We start from the raw sequence: 23810 nt of genomic DNA on the forward strand, positions 1-23810 counted from the left end.
TTGGAGAAAGGCATGGGCCTCGGCTTACTTGTGTTTGAAGAGGAACTGAGATTATTGCATTAACGGTGTTTTATAAATGCCACGCGTTGTAAACTTGTGAGCGAGCGCTTTGGCACTGAGATGCGTGCCGTGGACGCGGCCCCAAAACAGCGTTTGTGAAGACAAACGTTGTCTGCACGAATGGCAATGCAAAGCACCTACTGCGGGCAGTCAGCCACATTCCAGCGTACTTTCCGGGGTTTGCGAGTGCCTGGGCTCCTGTGCACCTCGAATTAGGCGGAGAGAGCATACACGACCTACAGCGCTGCCCCCGCTGCCGCCCGTCCATGTCGTCCTGCCCGGACCCTGCCCGGCCGCCCGCCACCCCCCTGCTCGCCGGTATGTTTTCCTCCGCGCTGAGACCTGACTTTTGCTGCCCTCCGGCCGTTCCGGGCCCGGTGATGAGGGGACCCCTCCGCTCCCCGCCCCGAGCGTCTGTCCCAGGCGGCCGCCCGAGGGGCCGGGAGGAGGCGGCAGGGGCAGCCCCCCGCGCCCCCCTCCCTCCCCCACCCCGCATCCCGCAGCGCGGCGGCGGCCTCGGACCTTCCCTTCCCCGGCGCTCCCGGAGCGGCTCAGCGGGCGCGGCGCGGCGATGGAGCGGCCAGCGGCAGCCGCCAGGAGAGCAGGAGGAGGAGGAGGAGGAGGAGGAAGAGGAGGAGGAGGAAGGCAGAGATTAGCGCGGTGCCGGCTGGCGCAGAGGCGCGGCTGAGCGCTCGAGAGGGAGCCCGGGGCCCTGCGGACCGTGCGGGAGGCACAGGCGGAAGGAGCGGGGATGCGGCCGCGCTCCCCGCGCTGCTAACGCTCCCGGTCACTCGCCCGGAGCAGGGAGGGCGGGAAGGGCCATCCGCCTGGCTGCTCCACGGGCGCAAAGGGTGCCGGTGCAGTCCCCTCCTCTTGCTTTTATCCCAGCCCCGGAGCAGGAGCAGCCGCCGCCGCAGCCGTCGCCGCCGCCGCCCCCTCTCCCTTCCTGCGCTCTTCCCACCATGAGCGGGGCTGTTTTCACCTTATAAAGATGGCGGTGTGGGATCGCTGCAACCTTTAGACTAATGACTGTCAGAAACATCGCCTCCATCTGTAATATGGTGAGTGCCCGCGGGCCGGCGCGGCGGCGGGGGCGGGGGCGGCACGGCACGGCAGCCCCTCCGGGGGCAGGCCCTGCCGGGGCCTGCGGGGGCGGGGGGGTCCCCCAGGGCAAAAGGAGCGACCGCATCCCTGGCCCCGGCGGCGGGGAAGCCGGGCTGGCTGCGCTGGGACGTGCCGGGGATGGAGTTGGACGTCGGAGAGTGGCGATGTCCCGAGGAGTTTTTCCCGGAGCAGCCCGGGAGTGGGCCGGGGAGGGAGGGAGTGACGGACGGAGGGAGGGAGGGAGATGCCGAGCCGGTGCGGAGCCCCCGCGGCGGGGCTGGCCCCGGCCGATAGGCGTTGCAGACGAAGCCGCAGCCCGCCCTTCCTCCTCCTGCCCTTCCTCCTGCCCTAATAATCCTGCGAAAGGACCCCAAAGTTGGACTCTGAATCGACATTAAGTCAGTGACCCCATTTAACCCTCTCAGGCGGGTACCCTTTGGCGTCATGGGATCAGGATCTCCACAGGTTCTACAAAAACCGAGGTTGTTTAGATGCCTGATAATACTGCTTTTGGATTCCGATGCTAGGTACCTGTTCTAGGAAGTCTTGGCTTTAGAGCTAACATCAAGGGTTTAGCTTGCGCTGCATGCCACTCGGAGAGGACTGCTGTTTGTTAAGTACTCTTGAATCACTTGGCTTTCTCTGAATCAGACTAGGCAATTAGGAAGGAATAAGGAAACACTAATATTTTTGTTTATTATGTTCAGACTTTGCCATTTTCCTCCCCAGGAACAGTTGAAAGAACACTTTCTGCATTGTGCTTGGGTCTAATTTTAATCCTAACAAACTTGGGGCATCTGACTGGGTTTTTAGAATTTTGAAGCTTCTTGGTGGGGGGAGAGCTCAAACTTTGTCTGTCAAAGGTTTATAAATACAGTGACACAGTAATAAACTTGCCAAAGAAATGGGTGTGTGCTAAGCGCCCCAATGCAAACAGAAGAGAAGCCTATTTTTGCACATCTTCTTGGTTTAGTCTGTATTTTCCCCCTTATTTCCAGGTTCTTCAAGACCAGCTACATGCAGTTGCCAGCTTCCCTCCATGTGGTGCCCCAGCACGCCTTGTGCTGGCAATGCCACACAAACCATTCACCTGCCCTGGAGAATGGAGCCTACCTCTAGGGTAAGGCAACAGGCACAGCCCTAGAGGCCTGGCTCCTGTGGGGTCAGCAGCAGTGGTCTGGGGGAGGGAGTCTGGGTTGTGAGCCTGCTCCCCTTCCACATGCCCATGCTTCCACTTAAGTGGGCTTGCTCTTTTGTTTCCAACCAGAAGCCTAGGGCATCCCACACATAGTCCTGACTTAAGTCTCAGATGTCCCTTTGAAGTGCCTGCTCTGAAATGCAGAGAGGGAGGGCTGAATTTGGGGTTAAAAAAACTTAATACGAAATCCAGACTTGTAGTAAAATAACCTGGGTGCTCACCTTTCTTCACCAACAGTAAGTAGTTTTCTAAACTTCTAGTTTTTCTTAATAATTTCCAATCCTGTGGGCCAGGAATACTGCAAAGAAAGGTTTAGGAAACAGTACAGGACTGAGGAGAACACTTGGGTGCATTTACCTTCCTTCTGAGGCAGGCTCTGGTTTTTATTGCTGATGAATGGTGGGTGTGATGTCCTGCAGACTGCATAAGACAGCACCGCATGAAGGGGAGCTGGAGACCTTTAGGTGGTTCTAAGACTTTAGCATCAGCATAAAGTACTAGGAACTTCATGGTTTCTTTCCTGTGCTTCAGATAGATGCACTTATATGCAGTATGCTTCTCCCAAAGACTGAACAGATTCACAGCAAAACTGGTGAGGTTGTTCTAATGGTGTGCTGCTCAGCTGTCGCTGCCAGTATATCCTGCAAAAGCATCTGAGAAATGAAGGCTGAAGGGAAGAATTAGAGCCTCAGGCAGAAAAGGCATACAAGGGCTAATAGTTCAAGGCAATTCTAGCTCATGGTACCAGTACTGTGACAGAAGGTGAAGTTGGTTTAACAATAATGATGTTTTAAAGCTACATATTCCTTAGGGTCTGTGTACTTCGCTTTTAGAGATGATGTGTTGTGCTAGTCACATTTAGTCTTTTCTGGATAACCCACAGGGACTGGAAGTTCTAGATAAAAAAGCTGAGACTTATAGAAAGTTATGAGAATTTGGGGCTGTGGGAGAAACATGCATTCTTGGAAGGACAGGCAACGCTGCATTATGGCTCCTCCAAAAATGTATCTGTTTAAATGAGGTGGTAGACTTGAACTCGATGGCCTGTAGGAGTTATGGCAACCTTCCATAAGAACGGGACTCTGGAAGATTAGAGGTATAGAAGGTGACTTTTTACGTGTATAAAACCTGAATATTTGCAGTGCTAAAGTGATTTAGGGCATCTGTAGAAATCTACCAGACAAAGATGTTAATTCCTAGACTTTGTTCCTGCACTACAATATAGTGCTTGAAGAACTGAACTACTTATGATTTGTGGACTAAGAAATAGATGCATAATTCTTAGGTAATATAATATATATTTGGTATATAATGCTGCATAATAGTATGTTTCTAAGTTTTTTAACTTAGTTGAACACAGTAATGAAAAAGTTCTGTTCTTCTTTATCTTCTTCCATTCCCGTTCCACTTGAAAGTGTTCACAGAGATATTGTTTCCTTAACTTTTGCAAAAAAAATGGATGATGCCTGGTTGATTTTCCTGGAGGGCAGGAGGAGAGAGACAGAGGGAGGAATTGGTCCCGAAGTAAATGTTCTTCTCTGAATACAACATAGATTATATTTTCAATGGTAGCCCTTTCTTGATAAAGTTTTTTGTGTTTGTTTGTTTAAGTACTTCCATGTCCTGAAAGGGAAAAATAGATTAAATTTAGCTGAATGAATTTAGCTCAAGGGAACCTGGCTAGTCAGCATTTTAGGATGTATGTTTGCTATTTAATTGACTGCCTGAGGTCTAGTATCTCAAGTTGTAGTTTTGGTCTCCTGAAGATAATAGAGATTCAGTCTTTTCCAGGAAGGATCAAAACAAGGGTAGTGAAGCAAGGAAGCCAGGGACAGTATCTTGTTTGCAAAAGAGATGTAGTACTATATATTCAATAGATAAGCTCTCACATGCTGAGGCAGACGCAGTAGGAAACTGTCTAAGCACTAAGAAAAAATGTAAGGTGCAAACTTTCCACTTGGCACATTTATTTGTAGTAGATATTTAAATGCACAATTTCTAGAATGAAACAGAATTCCTCTATTGCCTTTTACCTGTTTTGTCCCCCTTGTTATAATAACAATAGTACTAGTTATTATTCACTGATTCGGCTAATGAAACCAAAGAGCTAAAACTTGTTCTGCTGGGGTGGAGGGGATGAAATCAGCTGTGCCTGAAGGAATCCATGGGACTCTTCTGCAGGTGCAGTGGCCACCCTCACCGAAAAGAGAGGTCTGGCCCCTAAGATGCTCCTCTTATCTGCCTTTCAGACACTGGGAAAGTTCATCCACTCTGCACACCAGGATCGCTACAGAAGGAGGTATACAATAGGCAATCATCAACTTTTATGTAGGACAGGTATGGTAGATGTGAAGAAGCATAAGATGCACTGAAGAAACCCTGTTTGAGGGAATACCAACACCCAGTGCCAAGTAACCCTTGTAGACTGTAGGCACAAACTAGGGATGTGCTTTTAGCCCCATGGATCTTGTAATCCTCTTTGGCATTGTTTTTGTGAGATAACCCGATGACTAAAGCACAGAACGCTGGTTCAAAGGTAGATAGGCATGCTGGCATTTTAAGATTGTTGCTTACTGAAACCTCTGCAGTATATTTCTCTGTTGATGAGCTTTTGGTACAGCCCTGAATTCTGAGTTAAGCTCATGCTGCAGCTGTGGCCTAGGGATATTGATGTTTTGTGCAGTGAAGGACATCTAACCATTTCAGAATGTAGTGATGTATTTTTTTACAGAGGTGGCTAACAGGCTTTGTGGACCGTATTTCTCCTAAATACCTTTTAGTATTATGCTGAGAACAGGTATTAATCCCCCCTTTCATAATTCTGTAATAGTATTTCAAATAATCTGATCTGCACTTCAGAGTGCTCTGCCAATTTAATAAATGGGACATTCTGAACACATTTGGGTTGCTTCTGATACAAGGTATTGTCTGAGATACCTCACAGTTGCTCCTGGTAATTGTTGTATAGATATCCTTCAGAAAAAAGTTGTGGTTCCTCAGATTAATTTTGGTTTTTATTAATTGGGCTTTCATGTTACCTGTTCTTCTCATACTCTCTATGAATTTCATAACAGTTGGTGTTTTTTGTCAGGAAAATGTTCACACAATTCACCAGGAATTATGTGAATACCTGTGAATTTCAGCTTTCTTTTTTTTTAAAAAAAAGAATTTTTCAGCCATCCTAGAAACTAGTTGTAGAGAAAAACATAACAACCTGGGAGTCTCTACATTCAGGAAGCATGTAAAAATAACTGTTGATTGTTTTTTTGTAGTTCATGGTTTTAGAGACTCATTGAAGGATTTGTTTAAATATAGGGCATTGGCAGAATGAGGACTCATACTACAAACACAGATTCGGAAAATGCTAGATAAAAAAATTTACAATTTAAATGCTGTAAAAATAGTAAAATTTTGCTTCATACAATAAGAGTGTTATTGGATTTCAGAACTGATCACTATGACTTTCACATGGATTTATTAATTTGGACAACTTGCAGTGTATATTTCTTCATGACTTTTAAAACTTCCCATAAACAGAGATTAAGGCAGAATAATACATGCCAAGACAGTAAAACAGCTATCTGAAGGCATATTTAGATTCATAATGGAAAAGAAATTTTTACATCTGAAAAGTTTAGTTACAGGCAGTTCAAGCAATGCAATTTTAGAAGCATAGTCTTCAGAGTGCACAATTTCAGTATGACAGATATAGAAAATATAGGAAAAAATTATGAAAAATATAGAGAATGTGAAGTCTGACTGTAATACCTTTCTGAAGTAATAAGAAACTTTAAGAGTATGGCTGACAAATGGGTACTGGACTGACAAGCAGAAAGTGTGCGTTCCATCAAAAGATAAAAAGAAGTCCACAAAAGATATTTTTTATACATTGGAAACAATGTATTGGGATGTTTCTCACATTGCATATCCTCTTAATAATAATAATAGATAAACATCCCAATACATCATTTCCAGTGTATAACCTGGACTAATGATTGAGGTTTGTCTTGTATTAATACCTTTTTTATGGCTAAAGTGGTTATCACGCACTTACTAGTTGTTTAGAAGATAAGCACAACAGGACAATTAATGAACACAATGTGTGGTTTACAGTGGGTTTCTTTTAGATGCATATGGTCTTTGGCTTCAAGTTGCTGAATTAAGAGCAAACCAGCAGTTATGCTAAATATTTTAACAGAGGAACCTCTTAATTACAGCTCAGCAAGGCTGAGTGAGTCTGAATTGTGGAAGAGATGGGATTAAACACAGACTTCTGGATCCTGATTAACAGTGTGTGGTGGGCAAGTACCATGCAGGAGGTTCTAATGGGCTTGAAGAGCCACCCTCTGTGGAGAGTGTAAATCATGGCCAGTCAGAGAAGCAGTCAGCAGTGTCTCTTCTGCGGACCTTCCTTTAGCCTCACAAAACTGTCCTTGGCTGGCTGTTTGGTAGATACACTGTTTTACATTTATGTGCGTTATGTACTCTTAACACCACATATGCAAGAAATGGGCTTGCATCTCCACCATCAGGGCACCATGATAAGCATGTTCTTGTGTTTTCTCAGCCTTTGCAGAGAAGGCTGCTATACTGATGGTTTCAAGCCAGCCATTACTGGCCATTGTGCCTTGTGGTTATTTAATTTGATTTCACAGTTAATGACCTAATAATAGTTGCATCTAAACTGCCCGAGGACAATAAAGTCTCCAACTGCCCACTGGAATTTGATTTGATAACTGTGTTATTTCTGATGTATGTCTGTCAAAAATGAAAATTTCCAGTGATGGTGACTACATCATCTCTCTAGGTAGTCTATCCCAATGCTTCAATGTCCTTATGACTAGAAAGTTTCCTAATGTCTTACCTCAATCTACTTTGCTGTAATTTGAGTCTGGACCTTCACGTCCTGTCCACCCTTGAGACTGAGAACAGACTAGTTCCCTTCTGAAACAAACTATATACTTAAAGATACTGTCATGCCCTGCCTCAGCCTTTTCCGTCTTATGCCCTGTTCAACCCTTTTTTACATGTCATTTTTCTCTAGAGTTAAGATTTTCATTTTGACTGCCTTTCAGATTCTCTCCAGTTATCTTTGTCTTTCTTGAAACCTAGCACCCAAACCTGGATGTAAGGTCCTGTCTTACCAGTGGCAAGTTAAACAAGAAAGTTACTTTAAGAACTTTGTAGAGTCCCACCTGTAAGAATTTCATTATGTTGTCAACATTTGTTGTTGTGGTGGTGGTGGTTTTTTGAAATAACACTGCTTAGCTGATACTTATTCATCTTATATTATACTATGGTCCCTAGGCTTTTTTTTTTCTATTCCTTTTTTTTTTTAAGCACTACTACCTCAGTCAGCTCTTTCCCAATCTGTATGTGTTCAAGTGATTCTTCTCTTTGTGTGCAGAATCTTGCACTCGTCTCAGCTGAATTTCAAAAGTTTTTAGAGCATTTCTGTAAAAGAAAAACACTGTCAAAATTGACTGTCAAAAATAATTTTGAATTCTAAACCTGTCCTGCGGCGTAACTGCAGCCCTCATAACTCATGTTATATTGAGATTTAATGAAGATATTCTTTCTTCTGTCTCCAGGTTATCAAAGAGTACTACAGCTGGTGCAGCTGTGATGAAGTCTAGAGGGTGTCTTGCCTTTAGAATGCTCCGAGGCACCATGTATGCAGTCTGGGTGGCCCAGACAAAGATGTTATTGAAGAAATTATAGTCTGTAAGCAAACCTCAGTCTCTTTTTCACTTGTGAGGCCATCTTGAGGTTATGTGTTCTGAAGAAGGAAGCTGGCCAAAAAAAAAATGGTTTTGCTACTTGTTCCAGCAAAAGCCTGAGCGCCACTAATCCAAGAACTAAGCTAGGAATGAGAGATTCAGTTCTCATGAGAGAATACTGATTTGCATTTTGGTAAAGGTTGTCTAATCATAGGAACTTTAAAGGTCAATATTTTTAAAAAATTGCTCATGGATTTAGATACTGAACTTGTAACACTTCATTAGAACCTCACTTCCAGTACTTGGTTGCTTTGCACTTTAAGAAAATCAAGGCTTTTTAGCTATGTAAGACTTGAGCACCTTAAACACTTTGTCCAAGTGGTTCAGGATTTCAGTCTCTCAATTTTTATCCATTTCTCTGTAACCACACAGTGAAGAGCTGAAATTATTTATAGTATATGTAATACTTAGATCTTTGGCTAGAGATAGTTTAGTGTATCCACCAAAAAACAAGTTAGACATCTCCTTTCAAGGTCTTATTTGCCTTAATGATCAGAAAACTCTTAGGAAAAAATGCACAGAAATAATTTATTTAGACACATTGTCTTAAATCACCTTTCCTTCAAAAATATGAGTACACAGTGGCTTTTTGGTCAGTCAATATTCTTTTACAGTTTACTATGATCCCCTGTTTTTTATAGCACCCTCTCTTTTATCTTTTATCTTGTAGCAACAAAGACCCAAAATAGCTCTGCTTGAGGAACAATAAAACATTTCTTTGCAGAAGGAGAAAAAAGGTAATCTGGTTAAATTCAACCATCTTGAGGGACTTAACATTTTTAAAATTACAGAAACATTTCAGGTTTGACATTTAATATCTATGAGTTTGGAAGAAGGCTGGTTCAGCTACTGCAATTACTCACCATACCTCGCTGAAAGTTGAGGTTGTCCATGAGGGTAGTTGAAGTCCAACACTGAGGACAGGTGATATGTCTGTTGAAAGCAGTTGCATGTATACTGCATGGTGTGATATTGCTTGCTCTTTGCTCCCCCTCATTTTCTTAGTATTGCTTCTGGGAGCTAAGTTTAGATTTTATTTACAGTTGCTTCCTCTCTTTTGAGTTATCCATCACTGCCATTTGTTGGCCAGGAGGCCTTCCACATCTTTCTTCATCTTCTTTTTCCCTTCCCTCCCATATGCTGTGCCTTCCAAAATCCTGAAACTCAGGCTGCCTGGCCCTGAAGCCATTTCTATTTTTACTCTAATTTCTCTTCTACCAGCCTGGAGGTCACCCTTAGTTTGTCTTAAGTCTTCAGTTTCTCCCTTCAGGAAACAACTCTATTTCTAGCACATTGCTCTCACTTTTGCTGAACACTAAGGAAAAAAATCTAGATCACAGCTGTATGAACTGAAGCCCTTCATCATGGACCAGCCATCTTCCTTCATTGATGTCTTGTTCTTTATATATTTGTTAGGTTTCTGTTTTCACAATTCATTTTTATGTGTTTTTTCTTATTTTTTTTAGATTTTCTTGTGTACAAGATATTTCTTGTTATTTCTCACTTTGCATTTTATTGTTTGATGGTTATTCATACTCTGTTTGTTTATTTGGCAATACCTGTTTAATAGGTTTTCCATAGGGGACTTGCGAAATTTCCTAATGTCTTTGCAGCACTCATTTATTTTAAATTAAACACATGCATATTTCTAGAAAGTGAGTGCCGTATTTATAGCTCTATAACACTTTAAAGTCTAGTCTGATTTGCAATATCTAGTTTGCAATATCTTTCATATTAGCTCTGTTCCTTTTCTCATCCTCCATAGATTAACTGTATTTAGGTTATTTTGCTACATGTGATTTAATGATCTAATCTGACGTCTTTTTTCTCCCCCTGCACTATTTTTTTTTTACATGCTAAAGTGCAAAAGAACAGGAGGGTTTTTTACTTAATCTGTTTCATGCGATGCAAAGCACAAATTAAACTCTTAGCAACATTACCAGAAATTTCAGCTGAAAAGAAAATGGCAGAGTTATCCATTGGAAGGCCTAGAGCAAAATAACAAGATGAAAAAATACAGGTCATATGGCCAGAATGTTTTTGGAGTGATGCTGTGATAGAAATCTTGGCTTAATCTGAACTGACCCAGGCTTGGTTATGTCTCCAGCTGTATGTCTTTGCCATTTTATAAGGGCTGAATACTGATTGTTGAATTAATTGGTAAAACCTCAGAGAAATCAAGGTTCACCAACACCATAGAATACATAGTAAGAGTTTCCATACTGACCTTATTGTTCTCATTCTCATAAGGTCTGGCCACCACAGTCACTTTGTGGCATTTCCTTCATTAGCATATTCTTTTAAGAAGGAGCCAGCCTCCTTTATTGTCTTTATACCCTGATATAAATTTATTTAATGGTCCCAGATCCCAGTTCATGGACTTATGTGGTGTCCCCTCATTTCAGGCTCTGCAGCCACACTGCCGCTCTTGCTGGTTTTTCGAAACTATAGTGGATTCAGCTGCGGTAGCATATTTCTCCTAGCTGAAGCACAGGACCATTTATAGAACCATAGAGAATGGATTGCATTGAAAATATTTGAGCAGGTTTTCACTGCAGAAGTGGCCGCAATGACTCGCCTGGGAGTGGAAATAAGCACAACCATGCTTAAAACCATGTTAAAGAGTCATGGTTGATTTTTGCTGTAGATTAACTGTAATGGGCTAACATGTTTTCTGTATTTGATACGGTTGGTTTAAACTGAATCATCTTTAACACGTCTCTAATAACATATTTTTTCCACTTTAAACCTGGTGTGGGTGTACAGTTGCTGGTATACTTTGGTTGGAAAAATTTCCGATCATTTCTTCTGCCATCATGTCAACTGCTTCTTGAGGAGACTTCCTATGCAAAACATGTAATATATAGACAACATGGCATGGTTTGAGTTTATTAAATAGTCTGCCTACATTTTTATTTTCTCCATGTAAGAAATATATCCTTCTTTGAAGTAATAGGTGTCTGTGCTTCTTACCTGTTTTCCTACTCTTTCTTTTCCTGTAAATTTAACAGTATCTTTTTGGAGACCTGCAAATAAACCAGACTGAAATTGCTCTTGATGGAAAAAAAGCAAAGCTCCTAATAAAGTCCATGGGAGTTTTGTCATCTTACCCAAAGGTTGAATTTAGCCTCTCTGTTTTATTGGGAACCCGGCACACAGTGCTTCATTTTATATTTGCAACAGCCAAAGCCTAGTTTTGGAGAGGTAAAGCTCTATGACTAGCTGTTACTAAGCCTATGTTGTTTCAACAGCATGTACGCTGGAAATTTCCATACAATGTCTAGTTTTTATATGAAGATCAGTTAGTGCACATCACGGATCTGTTTGGTTTTCAGTGATAATTTTGTCTGGTAAATCCTGATTCTTGCTCTTTCTCACAATATTTACAAGACAGTTTAAATGCTTGAAAGGATTTGTCAAACCATCTGGCATCCCCTAAAGTAAGAAACCCTGGCCCTGGAGAAAAGACAAATGAGTAATGTAGGAGCAACTAGTTAGCAGAGCACTTGCGTTCTACTTGTCTAACAGCATACTCTAACCTGTAGTTTATGAAAGAGTAGGAGGCTACTTTTTTAGAGATATTATTTTCCATGAATTCTAGAGGGAGAATTTTTTTCCATGTGGAAAATAATTCCTGCAAAACTGGAAAAGCACCCATTTCATTTTTATGTTAGGGAACTTGATTTGAACACCAAAAGTGTGATTGAAGAAAACCTTTGCTTTGATCTGAATGCTGTACCATGAGTATTAATATGAAGATGGTTTTCTTCAGAAGCCGCATTAATCTTCTGTAGTCATGTTTTCCTTTTATCAGACAAGGTCTTGAGGGTAACAGTGGCTGTTTGCTTCACCGTTAATATCAGATAGGCAAATGTCTATCAGTTTCCTCCCTCTCAGGAAGTCAGATGCTTTGCTGAATCTGTGCATATTTGGCAAGGCTGGCTTTCCGAGCAAAGAAACTAATCTTCATATGGAACTTACATAATTATCACACTGTCAGCTCCCTTGAATGGTAGCCAATAATTGCTTTGTATAGATTATTTCTTTTTCCAAGTTTCTCACTGAGGCTTAGCAGAGCCCGGTGAGGACACAGAACATATTCCTTAAGCTTTGCACAGAGCCTTGTGCGGGTAAAGTACTTCAGTCTCAAAGGGAGTGTCTGGGAAATCACCCATACTTGGTCTGAGCAATGAGCTGTGTGTATGTGAGGGAGAGACTGGAAAGAAACCTATTAAGGGCGTATGAAATACAAAATCTTTGGAGCTTTTCTGGAAGCTGACAACTTGAAGGAGCTGCTTTACTTTCAAGGCTTGCAAATTCTCAAAGAGCACCTGTGCTGAGTTTCACACCGTTGATTCTGTTGACTAAAATCTTCTTCTTTTGTTGAGAAGACACGAAATAATAATCTAATATAGCAAGCAGTGGTGATGGTAGGTACAGCAAGGAAATACAAACCAGGCTTTGGGGAGAAGATGAGGAAGGGACACCAGAATTATTGAATTTGGTTACCAGTAATTTTGAAAATTCTAGCTGATAAAATCTCTGAGCAAATGATATATTGAACAACCCTCAGGAACACAGGAAATTTAAAGATTTTTATGTCTTGGCATGTTTACAGGGACATTTTACATGGTTTTATGAAAGTCATCCAACTGTGCTGTTCTTGTGTGATGGAAATTCTAAGGCATAACATATGAATGCCTCACACTGCAGAGCATGCTCAGTAAGGAAATAAATGTATGATGTCAGTAAAGCAGTTATCATGCAGATGAAAAATTGGCTGATAGGTCTTGAATAAATATATCTAGGGAATACTTGTCCAAACACAGCATTTTTTGGTGAGGTCCTACAGGGATCTATATGCTTATAGAGTGGATAGGAGTGATGACATTTTCTTTGGCAGCAATCTGGCTTCCTTGGTAATCTAAGCTTGTTTAAAAAAGGGCACTTTAATATAGCAAAACTACAGGTAACATACAAAATTAATGGTTGTACTTCACAGACCAGTAGTAGTGAAAGCAGCTTTGCTGTTGGAGTGAAAGAAGATACAGTTGAGCATAACTGGCCACACTGAGACAGAGACTAAGAGATGTAACAGTGCTTGGGCTTATGCACTCTTTGATATTAGGTAGGACAAAACGGCAGATACATTACACTTACTTCTAACGTTTGTGGTGTTGTTTCTAGAACTGGGTGCCGATTTGGAGCCCAAGTATTGTTAAAGGCTGCTGATGAATTAGAAAGGATTCACAGGAGTTTCAGTAATGTTTACAAAACCTGTCTTACATCTAGGGATGGGTTTATCCAAGATAACTTTAAGGGTTTTGCTTAAGACCAGAAAGTATCTGGAGGAGAAGGCAAGAGGGTAATGGGATCCAGCTGTTTACGTACACAGTAAAAATAAGGGGGAGGCAGGTGTGTGGAGAACCACTGTTGTTGTGACCTGCTCACTCCTAATCAGCCATTACTGGAGCGTCCAGGTCAGGCCACCTCCACTACCTAGAACTGCAACAATATTTATTGGCTCATGTGACTGTCATGCTTGCCCATTAGCAAGACAGAGTTAGCTTGGCTAATTGTAGCTGAAAGGGAAAAATGAGTTTCTGTCTGGATGCTGCCCATAACATTGTTTTAGAATCTTAATATTCTAAATAATTTCTCCTCTCTTTTTTTATAGGGCACCAATGCCTCTGCTCTGGAAAAAGACATTGGCCCAGAGCAGTTTCCAATCAATGAACACTACTTTGGATTGGTCAATGTAAGTACTATTTTCAGTGGGCAAACCATACGCAGAACTGTGGCTTTGATGTTACTTGAACTTTGGTGTCTTCTTTTTTTTTTTTTCCCCTCCCCTAATCCTGTTCTAAGGTAGGATTGTCTTTTTTTGAAAAAGTGCTGCTCATGTTCCAATTTTAGGCAAAGTGGGTTGCAAAACTGTATCAGATATTTGAAGATAGCTTCATACACCCCCAGAGAAAACAGTTTACTGGTCTATGAATGTTTCCAGGGATTAGAATTTACACTTCAATAAAGTTAAAACTCTATTTTAGCTATGAAACGAGAGGGAGGAAGTGATGGAAGTATGTACAAGCTTAGGCACAGCAGCCTGCATTGGGGACTCTCTTCAGAAGAGCTTTTTTTTTTCAGACTAAGGAGAGAATGAGTGAGAAGGGTGTTTAATCACTTGTTTATTCCCTTATAAATAAAACACATATAGTAATTCCTGCCACTGAAAACATTAGTCATTCTGCTACTGAGCAGTAAGACAAAGCCCAGTATATTAATATATGAAAACAAGCTTAACGAGATCCACTATGATAAATATATCTCTTGCAAGTGGAAACTTTTACTTTGTATCCTAGTTAATGTAGAACACCATAGTTTTCTTCTGTGAAGTGTCGGGGTGGGTGTGGAAATATATTCCTACAGCAGCTGCATGGCGAAATGGCTGGCATGTGACAGGGGCACAGAAGCCAGAAGTTGAATGAAGCAACTAGTTTTATTGACATGCACAGGGATTAAGACTGTTTTTAATTTTACATGGCAGTTTGGGAACACCTGCTACTGTAACTCCGTGCTACAGGCATTGTATTTTTGCCGGCCATTTCGGGAAAATGTATTATCATACAAGGCCCAACAGAAAAAGAAGGAAAATCTCTTGACTTGCCTGGCAGATCTTTTCCACAGTATTGCTACTCAGAAGAAGAAAGTTGGAGTTATTCCACCAAAGAAGTTTATATCAAGGTTAAGAAAAGAGAATGGTAAGTGTAAAACTGGAATCCTCTTCGGCATTCATACATTGATCAAGAAAGTGTAAATAAATTTTGGGCAATGTGGTCGTATTAATCAGATGTTCAGGTAAGATTTGTAAATTGCTTTTAGTGCTTTTGGGGGTTTAGATACTAATATTTTAGTATCTGTATACATGATATTATTCTTGAAATAACCGTACTAGGTTTCGTAAGTTTCCAGAGGTGTGTGAATTAATGATGTTTTCACAGCATGGTGGGACAGACCGAACTGTACAGTGAACTAGACCTGGGAATAGGGTGACATTCTGCTGTCATTTTTTCATTGTTTTTTGGTGGAGTATGGCAGAGAGAAACATTGAGGGCAGTTGACAGTATAGCAACTGTGTGACCCAGGAGTGCTACAGACACCACTGATCCAAAACACCCGGGAGGATAGGTAACTGTATATACGTGGACGACACGTCAACTGCTGCTCTTGTTCTCAGAAGTGGTGGGCACAGTCCTACTTTGTGAAGCATCAGGCCCTTTTTAAGGATTAGGTTGGCAACAACATATGCCCAATTTTGTAGTAGTTCTGTCTATGGGATATGAGGAACATCTTGAAATAAGGAAGCCTGCCACACAACTCCATTCTGGCCTGGATTCATATCAATGTGGGTGGTATGCTTAGAAACAGGGGAGCTTTGAATGAAGAGACAAAGTACGAGTCAAACACCTGGAAGAAATTGCTTCCTGGTGACACCATATAAATAGGCAGACTGTTCGTTCCAGAGCAGGCGTTTGAAAGTATGGCAAAGTTAGCTCTGAGTCATCTTGCGATAAATGTTGGGGATCACTTTTAGGGATTGGATCTTATGTTTTCAGCTTTTTTAAATTAGGGACAGACTTGGTGTGTGTTAACCTGCTTATGTGTCCAGGCTAGACATTGCAAAGCCGAAGGATCTGTGCAATATTTTCTGAGGAAATCCACGTGAGCTTTTTCAGGAGTAGGGGGATAAAAATGCACACTTCTTGGGAACACAGGTCCTTTTTTCTTCAACATGGTGGGCAAATTAAGCCTTCACTGGAGAATTCTGTACTAAATCACCACTGAGATATTCTCACCTCCTCCTGCAAGCTTTTCTTATTGAAGAGGACAAGTTTCTGTTCCTCAGACTTGTGTGTGAAAAGTAAGCTTTGCTGGATGGTGTTATTATTACTATTTGTAGTGGCTTAACATTGGCTGGCTGCCAGGTGCCCACCAAGCCTCTCAGTCCCTTCCTCAGCAGGACAGGGGGAGAAAATAAGATGAAAAAAACTTGTGCTTTGAGATAAAGGCAGTTTAATAAAAAAACCCAAAGGCCGCATGGAGAAGTAAAGCAAAACCAAAGGAGATTTATTCTCTCCTCCCATCAGCAGGCGATTTCCAGCTACTTCCCAGGAAGCAGGACCTTGGTATGCATAGGAGTTGCTTCGGAAGACAAATGTCTTAATAATGAATGCCCTCCCCCTCCTCCTTTCTCTGAGGTCCTGAGGTCAAGACCTCTGAGCATGAGGTCATATAGTGTGGACTATCCCTTTGGTGAGTTTGGGTCAGCTGTCCCAGTTATGTCCCCTCCCAATCTCTTGCCCACCCCCAGCCTACCAGGCTTTGGCAGGGCGTGGGCTTTGGAGAGACAGCCTTTATGCTGTCTGAGCACTGCTCAGCAATAGCCAAAACACTGGTGCATTACCAGCACCATTCTAGCCACATGTACAAAGCACAGCACTGTATGGGCTGCTATGAGGAAAGATAACTCCATCCCAGCCAGACACAGTACACAAGTATGTGTCAGCATCCAACATCTAGAGTTCCCCAGCCATTTGTCTTATTGTCCAGACTCTGTCATGTTCCTAAGTGTCTGAGGGACTTGGAATGTATGGGTGGGAGTCAGTGCTGCCTAAAGTTAAGCATCTAGTCTGAGGAATTAATTTAGGATGAGTCACCCTCTTGCTTTCTTCATTGACTGTAGTGGGAGCCTACACAACCAGCCAGCTCCAAAGAAGAGCCTAACCTTTCAGACAGCTAAAGTTAGGTGAGATGAAGCTTTCCCCCAAAGTATCTTCACTGAAGCCAGCATGACTGCAAAACTGCTCTTCTTTGGCATGATTCTAAGTACTTTGCAGAGCAAGGGCCAGTACGTGTATTTGGAAAGAAATAATGAATTTAGTTTGCTTTCTTGAAGGAAAGGATATACTCAGCTTTAGAAATCTCGACTCTCTTCTTCACAGATCTCTTTGACAACTACATGCAGCAGGATGCACATGAGTTTTTAAATTACCTGCTCAACACCATCGCAGACATTTTGCAGGAGGAGAAGAAACAGGAAAAGCAAAATGGGAAACTGAAAAATGGCAACATGAATGAAGCTGAAGAGAACAATAAACAAGAACTCACCTGGGTGCATGAGATTTTTCAGGGAACACTGACTAACGAAACTAGATGTTTGAACTGTGAAACCGTAAGCATTGGGATAGATTTTTTTTTTTTGGTGGTTGCCCATTAGTAGATAGATGCATTTTCTATATATAAATATATGAATCTTTTCAGACATCTGAGAATTGTGGATATTCCTGTAGACTTTACTGCTTGAAGTGAGTATATTCTTTTCTAAAAATTTATTTTTCTAAGCATTACTTGGCTAACCTATGCCAAGTCTTGCTGTCCTAATACATATCTCTACAGTTAAAATCCTTACCAGTTAATCAATACCCTTCCTTATTCCTGCAACTATGGGAGAAGATATTCACATCATTATTCCATGAATAAGTGAAATGTTAAGATGAATTTGTGTTAATTCAATTCTAAGAATGTGGCTGGCATACAGAGGGTTTGTTACTAACAAACCGTATGTTTTCTTTTACCTCCCTAATGTTTTCTACAGGATGCAGTCAGTTTGAAGTCTTTTATGTTTGAAGTATGAGTAAAAATTTGTTTTAGTTAGGAAACCTGATTGCAAATTTCCTATCGATTTCTGTGGTTTTCAATCACATGCTTCTACTTAAAGGGAAAAGAAATAATAATAAAAAGAGGTTACTCTCTGTGTGGTTGCCATGTGGAATAGTAACACAGACAGGAAAAAAAAATCTGTTTTGGGGCAAAAAATGACACTGACTTTCCAAAAAGGTTGGAATTAAGCTCACCTAAACTTTGCTTTGTAAAAGGTAGGTGTCAAGGATTAACTAGTTTTCTCAGCTCCTTCTATAGATGACGGAGATTGCAAAGGAGCTCCTGCAGGAAGCTCTCTCCATCTATCTCTGGGCTGTTTCATGAAACAGAAAGTTTCTAGCAGTATCACGTATTCTGTGCCTTACAGCTTGTTCTGGCTCCATGGTGTTACTGACCTGTTGCAATTGTTGGTGCAGCAATGCTGTGAACTGGGCCAGCAAACTGATCTGGCCTATGAATGATGCAGTTTTAACTCAGACCAGTACTGCTACCAAGGACTTCTAAAGAAGGAAGAAAATGCAACTTTAGATTATCTGCATTAAGATGGGAGAAGGTGCCCTGAGAGGATGTCTTCAGACAGCAAGCTGAGGTTAAATATCTAACTTTAGAAAGCTGAAGTTAGGTGACATAAACCCTACCCAGGTCCTACCAGATGTGTAAAGGAACATATTCTGATATTTCTAGTCATAAAGAATAGATCTGTACTCCAAGAAAATATTACTTCTCCAGGGATTTAGGTGAGAGAGGGGTAAAAAAGGGATATGGTGATAATCAACATGAAAAAGGAGTTGGACAAAGCTTGGAACAAGCTTGTATAAGTGAAAACATGAGAGATTGAAAATTAATTCTTTAATCTCTTTCAATTATAAAAGCCCAAGTAATAATAGCAAGTTATAATAAGTGTAAGGGTAGAATTATTCTTTAACTGGCAAGCTTCTTTAATTGGTTGTGGCCTAATTTTAAATTAATATCCAGTGTTTACTCAGACAAACTGTACTAAAGTCAGGATGTGTCCTTGGGTAACAGCAAAACTGCACAATACCCTATTTGTAATTCAAAGTGACCAAGCTTCATGGAAAAAATAGCACTAGGTATTGGCTGCAGTAGGAAAGCTTGTCTGCAGCTTCCTGTGAATGCAGAAATACTGAATACTTAGGATTCTTTTCCAGTTTGTTTTTCTTGTATTATTGTATCTTGAAATCTTTGGGAAATAGTAAAATGGATTAAAAGATGTTCCTTTGCTAAAATTTTCGTATGCAGTGCATGAAGAATCATTCAGTCCAGCAGTTCCATCAGAGTGCAGTTAGAATTTTCCAGCTACCTTTACTTTCGGACTGTATTATTCTAGCTCCAAGTAGCTCGTCTTCCCCTTTCAGCAAATATTTCATGTGCTGAAATCAATAACAAAATTCCTAGCTTCTTTGTGGTAGTCAGATGAAACACTATACTTGCAAAAAGGCTTTTCCAAGTGTTTAACCTCTTTCTTGATATGCAGTGTGTCTGACAGAACTCTAGTTCCAACTGTAGAGACACGATGTTCTCTGAAGCTTTGTTTCTCTATCTTCTGAATTCGAGCTGTATGTTTATACTGCAGTTCATTGCTACCAGTTTTGTAGTTTCCTGTCCCCTGTGGGTCAAATCATGTCTCAGGGAGGATTTTTATTTGAAGAACTGCTGTTCATTTTAACTGGGTGCACATTGTGCCTCTGTACATCTTTGATAATATCAAAATTCATCCTGCTAAAGGTGTTCCCCTGGATTCAGGACTAATATGGGCTTCATTCACCATGTTTATAGGATCCCTGACACAATGCAAAGATGAGCTGAAAGTAGTACATGACTTTCACATCCATAAAATTGCCGAAATCTGAGCACGAGCGACTTGCATCAGAACAATGGATTCAACCCCTCATTGAAGTTCTTGGTTCGAACTTCACTATCCTATCATTTGATATAGTTATTCTAAGGAAATGCAGTCATAGGATGCAAAATATGGAGTGTTCATGCAGCATTTTAAAACCAGCATTGGTTATTATGAATATGACTAAATGCATGTGCAGTAAGTAATTCTGCAGTCTTTTTGACTCAGTTGAAGTATTAAAACAATTATCCATTTGGCTGATTTTTTTTTTACATCATCTTCAAGATTAAACACACTAAGTAAAAAATCATTTTCAAAGCAAAAATCAAGATCTGTCATTCTGAAAATGTTGGGGGTTACTTTTTTAAAATACAAATTCTATATTAGAGTTTTTCTCCTCTTGTTCAATCTAAAAAAACATTGGCAAAATCAAAACAATTTTGCAAAATATTATTACTTTGCCATTTTTACCTTTAATCTTTTAATTTTTTAATTAAGATTATTGACCAGGAACAATATTCAACGGGGAAATGCAGCTGTGTCAACCAAAAATATAGTCAGCCTTTTGAATGCTCACTGGAGAGAAAATATAATATGGTTAGATATGACATTTCTTGACAGCTGTTTATTTGGAAAATATCTTCATTGCATCCTTAATAGCGGAAATAATCATGTAGGGCATAAACTGTCATTATGTAGAGTGATATGTTACACAAACAGTAAATAAAATTACAGTACAATAAGGAAGTAGGTTGTGTTACAAAACAAGGGAACGTACGTGATGCGCCAGTCAGCTAATATAGGGGATGATGCTCCCCCTTTAATGAACAGTAGACTGAAGTCACTGGCCCATGGTTGGTGGGCTTGGATGAGTGGAACAGATGGAAGTTGAATTATATGAAGCTGGATTGGTAGAGTTACTAATAAATATAGTCACGCCAAACTAGAAAAAAAATTTAAAAGCATCAAAATGATTTATTTTTGTGTAATTTATTTCTGCAGAAATTGCTCTATCTTTAGCATTTGCACATAGATATTAACAGCATTTAGATGTATGGCATTTTACTAAATCTCTGTTTTACATGTATATTTTTTGCAACAGGTTAGTAGCAAAGATGAAGATTTTCTTGACCTTTCTGTCGATGTGGAGCAGAACACATCAATTACACACTGTCTAAGGTAAATGAATGCATTTCTTTGGCAGAGAGTTCTGTCTGATTTTGCTAAATTTTCCAAGTCTAGTAGGTACAGAAAAGAGACATAGAATAACATTGGGTTTTAAGCTTTTCCTAAGCAGAAGAAAAAGGCTGTAAACTGGATGTTTCTCCTAATGACAAAATATACACCAATGTGTTTTGTTTTACTCACTTTCTCTTTCAATGTATGTGTTTGAAAAAGAAAAAAATAATCTCTTGGGGAAAATAATTGATTGCCTTGTCATCTGGAAGAATTGCTGCAGAATAGTAATTGGCTTCAAAGGGATTTCAGTGTCCTTACCTCTGAGCTTCCACTCAAGTGCTTTGTTAATTAGGACTTATGCGCATATTAAAAGTTAAGTGTGTGCTTTGCAGAATGAGCGCTAGAATCCCTAAAGGGCAAAAGATTTATAAAGCCCACTTTTCTGCCATACAAGTTTCTTATTCTGTGTCTCATCCTAAAATTACAGGGTGTAGTCTTTTACTCTAAGTTTCAGTTCTGCTCCTAGTACACTCTTAACTATTCAACAAATACTCCAGAGGTCAAATTAATTTTCAGACTTGCATGGATGATTATTCTGAGAGATTTAAAATATCTGGAGTTTTGGCATTGATACAATAAACTGATACCTAGATTTAAGACAATAAGTTGCTGCTCTAAGGTAACAATTATCAGTTGGTCAAATTACTCTTTCAAGCTCCAAAATTGCTATGAAGTTTGATGTTGCATTTAACAGTTATGCTGGAAGGCCTAGGAAGGGTTGCCTGGCATCTCACCCCAAGATGAGAGTTACAGAAAGAGAAAGCATATGAGGTGCTAACCATCTCCTGAGGCAGAAACCAGTGATTTCTCTGTGGATACCACAACTGTACTAAGTAACTTCTGTCACATTTTAAAGTGCTTGATCCAGTACTTTTTTTCCTTCTCAACTTCTGTTCAATCTCCTGTAGGATACCGTAGCAGTCCTTAGCCCTCAAGTAATCCACTGCAGTACTAGCAGTACTTACTGCAGTAATTACTGCAGTAACTAGCCTCATTTTAGAAGGTGAGCAAACTGAAGAGAGGCTTTGGAAAGCACTGCATTATTTTCTTTTTCTCCCCATTGTCTCTTTGTCTGTTCATGGTCACCAATAATTGAAGCAGTATTGGTACTACAGGTTTTTGTTTGCACACTTTGAAGTTCTTCGCTGTAGCCACTGCTTTCAACTTGGTTTTGTCAGCATTACTTACCTTTCCCTATGGTGTTCAAACTCAATTTGAAATCACACTGACATGCAAGGAGGCCGAAGTGTGTATCTTCAGAAGTCCTTTCTAAATTGAGTTGTTATTTGGTTCTATGATATACAGTTACTGGAGACTGAGCACTGACTTCTTACAGCTTAGTCTGGTGAACGTGTTAGAAACTGCTGCTGTACATAAGTTACCATCTGTCCTTCAGCTTTTCCCAATTTTTTATTTGATTTCTTAGTTGTTAAGCTTCCTGGAAATGTTTTGTTTGGAAAGGCCATTTTATGCAAAGACACCGAGTACTTCAGTAAAAGTACCAATAGCATTTCTACTGCTGAACAGCCAGTGGCTGTAGCTTACAATGTGGAAGAACTGCACCTGCACTTCTGGACTACTGCAACCAACAGGTGAATAGTGGAGTTGAAAGGAACTCCAACAGGTTAGCCACTATCTCCACCTCAGGTGGGATGCTTGTCCAAGATGTTCCAAAAGATCTTTTAGTAGTAGTAGCTCGACTGCATATCCCAGTCCTTCATGTTCTTATTACTAACAACTTTTTCCCACTGTGTAATGCGAATCTTCCTTGTTTCAGTTCAAGCCCATTTCTGCTTGCCCTGTGTGCTCTGGACATACACCAGGGATTGCTTCTGTTCCTCTTAGCAGCAACGTTTTACATACAGGAAGAATGTCATCACTTTCTTAAGTTAAACAGCCTAAGGTCATTCAACCTTTCCATCACAGTCTATCTTCTCTAGATCTCTGTCACGTTCATTACTTTTCATCCTTCTCTCCAATTGAACCCCTCTCTTGAACGTTATCTTTCTTGAAGTGCAGTTGCCTAAAATTAGGCACAATATTCCAGCAGAGATCTATAAAATCCTGAGAAGAATGGATGCCCTAAAAGGTTGTTTACACATGCCAGTATAGTACCTGTCTTTACTTCAATAGCATGAAGTCCACCCAAACTTTCTTTTGGAAATAGAGGGAAGTAAAACCCCAGGTTTTGTTTTCTGGGGGTGGGAGGTGCAGATTGCTATTAACAGATTAAACAGGAAAAGAGACATCACCTATCATCTATTCTGATTGTCTTTTGCACGAGCAGCATGTCTACCTCTGTTTAGAAACCATATATTCAATTAGAATATGGATTTCCTCTCATTGCTCTATGGTATTATGCATTATTGAACAAAGTGTAAATGCTTTTGTGGTTTCTGTTAATAGGAATGACCAAAATATTACTCTTTTTGGAAACGCTGTTTCCTTTTCTTTGACAAGTGCTTTGCTGTGTCTTTACTGCTTTAAGTGCTACTGCATTGAAAAGGAAAATAAAAGAAAAACTATGCAAAATAGCATTTAAGTAGAATTAATTTCTTTGCCACTACAGATGATTGTTCTTTTTAGCTATTTCTGTAGCTCTTCAGATTGAGAAGGTCGTTGTGTACATAAGAGGTCCAAAGAATACAAGCCTCCAGCATAGTCTAGCTCCACAGGGTAGGCAATCAGGCCTGAAGCAATAGACAACTAATAACAAATATAGTGCAGATCCATTATTTTAATTTCCACTAGGAGCTGCAAATTTTACTAGTCCATTTGATCCTGACTTTTAACTAGTCCACCTGTGCTTTTTTATTCCACTAAGAATTATCTTATCTCTTAAAACAGA

The 23810-nt window shown here is 40.6% G+C and overlaps 1 protein-coding gene across 2 annotated transcripts in view; it reads left to right on the plus strand.

Annotated features, from left to right (window-relative positions):
- The first annotated feature begins 694 nt into the window (after positions 1–694).
- Positions 695–23810, plus strand: part of USP46 (ubiquitin specific peptidase 46) — a 28847-nt gene continuing 5731 nt past the window's right edge. Inside the window, exons 1-6 of one of the 2 annotated variants that reach the window (XM_075091485.1) lie at positions 788–1121; positions 2163–2284; positions 13820–13900; positions 14690–14903; positions 17145–17374; positions 20826–20902. In XM_075091485.1, the coding sequence (XP_074947586.1) occupies positions 2204–2284; positions 13820–13900; positions 14690–14903; positions 17145–17374; positions 20826–20902 (683 nt within the window). In that variant the 5' untranslated portion in view covers positions 788–1121; positions 2163–2203. Of the gene's footprint in view, positions 1122–2162; positions 2285–13819; positions 13901–14689; positions 14904–17144; positions 17375–20825; positions 20903–23810 lie in introns of both variants that reach the window. The other variant, XM_075091486.1, reaches the window with a different exon arrangement.

Source organism: Phalacrocorax aristotelis, chromosome 4, assembly GCF_949628215.1.
Source record: "Phalacrocorax aristotelis chromosome 4, bGulAri2.1, whole genome shotgun sequence".
In the NCBI taxonomy this organism is placed as follows: domain Eukaryota; kingdom Metazoa; phylum Chordata; class Aves; order Suliformes; family Phalacrocoracidae; genus Phalacrocorax; species Phalacrocorax aristotelis.